Source organism: Pinus tabuliformis, chromosome 8 (assembly GCF_031772625.1).
Source record: "Pinus tabuliformis cultivar Carrire ecotype Pingquan chromosome 8, CPIR1, whole genome shotgun sequence".
Classification (NCBI taxonomy): Eukaryota; Viridiplantae; Streptophyta; class Pinopsida; order Pinales; family Pinaceae; genus Pinus; species Pinus tabuliformis.
Genome location: NC_142294.1, coordinates 588342702 through 588348158, shown reverse-complemented (window position 1 = coordinate 588348158; position 5457 = coordinate 588342702). Strand labels below are relative to the sequence as shown.

Genomic DNA, 5457 nt, shown 5'->3' with positions numbered 1-5457 from the left:
ATGCATATTATGTTGCTTGATTTACTTTAAAATTATGATTAAACATATATCCATTATTAAATAAACTTGATTATATTTCTAACCTATTGTTAACCCAATTTAAGTAATATATCTAACCTTATTATTAACCGAATTTGAGTAAAATATAAACACAATGCATCAAGTCACATAGCTATAGCTATATAACTAGAGTTAACCAATAGAAAATCAAACAAAACCTACCAATCGAGAAGAGAAAGCTACAAGTTGTTTATCCAAACTTTAACTCCAGCTAACCTAATGAACACAAATACAACTAACCTAACAAACACCGTAGACAAACACGATATGATTGACTTACCCGTAATATTGGACTCCATGAATATTGTACATGCTCTAATGTGTAGCATACACGAGATAGCTCCTTATCCATACGAATTCAGGACACAGCCTTATCCATTCACACATGCAAACTAGTAAAGAATTAAATAATCTTATAAGAATTAAATGTCATAAAACTATACGCTATTTTTTTAGATTAACTTTGGCACTACGTGGCAAAAAGTAATGCGAAGATATCTTAAAAATCCAAATAGTTGAGTGTTATGAGTTTGAGATAAAGTACGCTCTCGTCAGGCGTTACGTAGTCACTTTTGATAATTCGCTTTCCTCCTGCCTTGCGTAGTCGCCCTTGACAATTATACTATTTCCCAATTACAAATTCAAAATTAAAATTCAATATTTGATTTTTTGGTTTGGTTTTCTATAATTTAGGTATTTTCAAGTTATATTAGATATTGACTTAGTTTATATTTAAACATATATTAAAGTTATATTGATAAGTGATTTTTGGGATATTTTAGGTCTTAGAAATTTGTAAAGAGCATATTACTATATATAAATCATATTTTATTATTTATTGATTATAGCAATTATATATAAAAGATATAAATCATAAATTTCAAAGTGAATTTATGATTTAAGTATGATACAACTACAACTTATACACATAAAAAAATAATAATTTTTAAATTAACATATAAAAACTCACAATAACAATTTATAACATAAAAACATTACTTCCAATATTAAATACATATTTTAACCTATTTTATTTAAAATATAATCAAAAATTTTAAAAATATATTTTTAAATTTATAAATATATACTATTTAAATACTTCAAAAAAATTTTAAAATATTAAAACTATATTTACATTCAAAAAATAATTTAAATAATAAAACATAACAATATAAAAATAAATAAATAAATAATAATAATAATAATAATATCATATTTCTATGGAAAAAACTAAAACACTACTAATTAAGTGATTCTCTTACTCCTTTATAATGATGACATACTCACTTACCACATCATTCTCTCATGATCCTCAAAGTTTAACACACATGGGCTTTACCACGAAAATGGATAGGAATAGAGAATAGGCTTGTTTTTAAAATTGAAGAGAAATTGTCATTCTGCACAAAATTGAAGGTGCATTGTGAAAAATAATGGATTTAGATTTCAATAATTAAAACGTTAAATTATATATTTTAGTTATAAATATAATTTTAAAAATATTATAAAAAATAAAAAATATTTAAATTATTTTTATATTTAAAAAAATTAAATTTATTAAGTTTTACTAGCATAATTAATTGAAGATGAGCTTTTTAGTAAAGTTTTATAGAGGCTGTCCCGTTTTTTATGTTAGGGGAGGAGACATACTAAAATCTAGTCAGCTTAAGGTGAGTGTGGTCAAGGCCAAATACAATCTCCGAGTCACAATTTTTCAAACCACAAATCAAACCTGTATAAATACAAATCACTTAACCCAAAAAAAAATATTAAATTTTAGTTTAACAATTTCTAAAACATTACTTTATTAATTTACTTATTATAATAAAGTAAATAAATATCACACTTTTTAAAACATTTCAAATCCAAAAACTTTTATAATATGATATTTATAACTCCGAGTCATAGAATCGACTACACATACACATTCACTTTCACGTTTAGTGAGACAAGAAAGTTATAAAATATTTATAATAAATTTTATGGATTAAAATATTTAATTTTTTTATCATAATTTAATTCTTAACTCAAGAATATTTTTATTCATAAATGGATGTAGATTCATTTCGAGAGTGTCTTTATCTCGTTATATGCATGTGAATTTTGAATTAGTTTATTTAGAAAAACAAGTTCTTATGCGAATTAAAATTACTTTAATTCCAGATGTAAAACAAATTTAATATATTAAAGAAAGAAAAAGCAGGAAGAAGTTCCATTTGTACAATAACACTATATAAAATTAGACTCCTACGAAGATCATGCTTCATAGTTATAACTATTTGTTTAATACGTGGCATGTGTAATAAACTATCAGACGTCAATGCATCTCTAAAACGTGACATGACATAAACTTCAGCCAGTGTTACTTAAAAGGAATTGTTTATATAGGTGGAGTGTTTTCGGGTTAAAAGTAATCGGAATTTGGGTAAAAAAAATTTTACAAATTTTGTAAAGTAAATATTTGAATTGTGTTTTTGATAGTGGAAATAGATTCAATATCATCAAAAATATTTAAAACATCTAACTTTTTTAAGTTTAATAATTATAATTTAAATTTACAAAAATCTTTGTAAATTTTTTTTCCATAACTTTCTAGAGCATTCCTCCGACTAATTAAATATGACTTTGAGAACCAATCGTTGTCGTTGTCTGATATTGATGTGCAAGCAGCATAAAAGTACCTTTAGCGCAAAATACGACTCTAGAAGTTAGTAGAACTCTTAGAATATGGTCACATGGTTATCCTTTACTGGAGAGCTCATGGCCCACAATCTACCACACGCGACACCTACCAGCTTACACGAAATCAATATTATTTTATTATGCAGCAGCCGCCTGTTGACCCGCGGCCTTGGCCAAAAAGAGTCGGGAAATTTCTGATATACCTTCTGCTTTCGTAATTGACGAAGACCGAGTTCGTGTAGCAGATTTCTTTGAGTCGTATATAAGTTACCTGCAATCGATTGGTTCAATCATCCATTCTTCTCCGAGATGTAATATAAGAGGGAGAGGGGTTTCATAGCAGAAGATATCTGATTCAAATGGTTAGGTTGCAATATTGAGTATGTGGTACAATGGTTTGGCGGAGAAGTTTGGCATTTATAGGTATTGTGGTCTAATTTAAATACAAGATTATGTTCGCCTGAAATCTGCTCTGATCCTGAACAAAATTATATACACTTGAGATCTGCTCCAAGTGCAATTTCTTCAATTACAGAAAAATTATTATTCCTTTGGTATACGAGTAGGAATTGTCATAATAACCTCAGCTATTTCTTGGTGAAAAAATCGTCGGCTATTTACATGGCGCTGCAACTGGTTGTGGCACTGGCAGAAGCACGGGTACGGGCACGGGAAGCGCCTCTGGTTCCAGTTCTAAAGGTTCAGGCTTTTCTTCATTATCTAGATTCTGCGAGAAACAAGTTTGAGCGCTTAACAGCGGGTATGTTGAATTTGGGGAACGCGTTTCCCAAATTCAACCCGGCCTTGGCGTCAATGGTAATCTTCGGGGTAGTAATCTATGCGGTTCACATGGGGGCCAAATTTATGTCATGGATTGTAATGGCTCTTTTGGATTTGACAGTGGGGAATCATATCTTCAAAGCCCTCATACATCTGCTGACGGAAGGACTGAATACGCGTTCCCTCCCGGCGTTGCCTGGTCTCAACGGACTTCTTGGATTCCTTGTGGGATTCGCCATGGTGCTCGGCTGGCTGAATATCGTTACGAACATTGCAGTTAACAGCAGAGGCTCCAGCTTTAATGAATACAAGATGAACATTATATTGTCGCGCCGATCCAGGATGATCGCAGCGCTGCCCAAGGGAAAGTACGGGTGTCTAAGAAATTATGGTGATGATATAAATTGGAACGATTCGTCTGCATCGCCATGTGCAATTTGTTTGGGGTGTATTGGGGAAGAGGATGAAGTCCGAATTCTTCCGAATTGCAGACACTATTTTCACATTTCTTGCATCGATCAGTGGCTTCTTCCATGTACTGTAAATAACTCTTCATGCCCTTTGTGCAGAACCACTGTAATTAACTGTGGCCTCCGCTCATTGCAAGCGCAATAAATCGCAGCACCACATCACAAGTTCGAGTCTATGGGAGACGCAAATCCTGAGAAATGGAGGCGTTTCCTCCCCTGCTTTTGGTGCCTGATTTTGCTTAAGCAGCCGTCAATGGGGTTTTTGGTTTTTTGTTGAGGGTAGATAAATTATTTGTATAAAATACGCACGCAATAATATAATTATGATTTCTTAATATCCTCATGTTGATATATGATTAGTTATCAATATTTTAAAATAATAATAATGTTGCACGATTCCTAAAAAACTTTACTTTTCAAGAAAGAAAACCTGGGGTGTGTTGTCCATCAGGGTAAGAAATTTTGGCTATATCATCAAATAAACAATATAATAATTTTTCGTGGCTTCATTATGTCAAACAATATAACATAACCAATCTGGTAAATGAAAAATCAAATCTCTCAAAATCACTATCATAGTTCTGTCAGTTTTTAATTTGATTCTATCCCGTAACACGCTAATAATCATTTATAATGGCTATGAAGGAGAAACACGCTCATAATCAATCATAATGACTATGAAGGAGAAAAAACGCGATGATAAGGTGAAGAAGATAAGGGAGTTGTTTTTTGTGATTTTTTGGTGTTGAAATTTTGTTGAAAAATTTGAAGTTAGATTTTGATTTGTGTTATTGTAGATATAGATTTATTCTGGAAAACTTTATGATATTTTTATGGTGTAGAGTTACCCATCAAACTTGTGATTTCAATAAATTCTCGCTAAATTTTAGAAAAATTAAATAAAAAAACCACGAAAAAAATTCCAAAAAATATCAAAAAAATAAATTTACCTTAAATATAAAGTTCTTAGTTTCGTAACTTATTTTGAGGCTAGAATTTGCAACCCAATTAGCCGGGAGCATGACTTTATTCCATATTTAGTGGATACAGAGAATCTGGACATAAAGATATTTAAAATTGAGTTATTAAACTTTAATTAAAAAGCTTTTTTATTTCATAAAATAGTTTAGCAAATACTTAATTTTTCAAATAATCTGTACATAGAATCTGGACATTTAAAATCGAGTTATTAAATTTTAATAAAAAAACGTTTTTATTTCATAAAATAGTTTAACAAGGACTTAATTCTTCAAATAATCTGGAGATTGGATTATTTTCCCTGAAATTATATTAATAAAAATCATAGTAAATAGGATTTTGTTAGACTTTACTTTAATAGAGAAGGCTAATTTTAAATCAAAGATAAGTTGTCTTTAGTTCAGTTCACTGTTGCGTTAGTTTTTTTAAAGTTAAGTTGAATATAAAATACGTTTTTATTTCATAAAATAGTTTAACTAGGATTTAA

General features: G+C 29.8%; 1 protein-coding gene across 1 annotated transcript; it reads left to right on the top strand.

Moving 5' to 3' along the window:
* The first annotated feature begins 2987 nt into the window (after positions 1-2987).
* Positions 2988-4327, top strand: LOC149236821 (uncharacterized). The gene has a single exon (XM_089372508.1). It carries the CDS (start codon positions 3364-3366, stop codon positions 4135-4137), a length of 774 nt encoding a protein of 257 aa, XP_089228634.1. The 5' UTR covers positions 2988-3363; the 3' UTR covers positions 4138-4327.
* The last annotated feature ends 1130 nt before the right edge of the window (positions 4328-5457 follow it).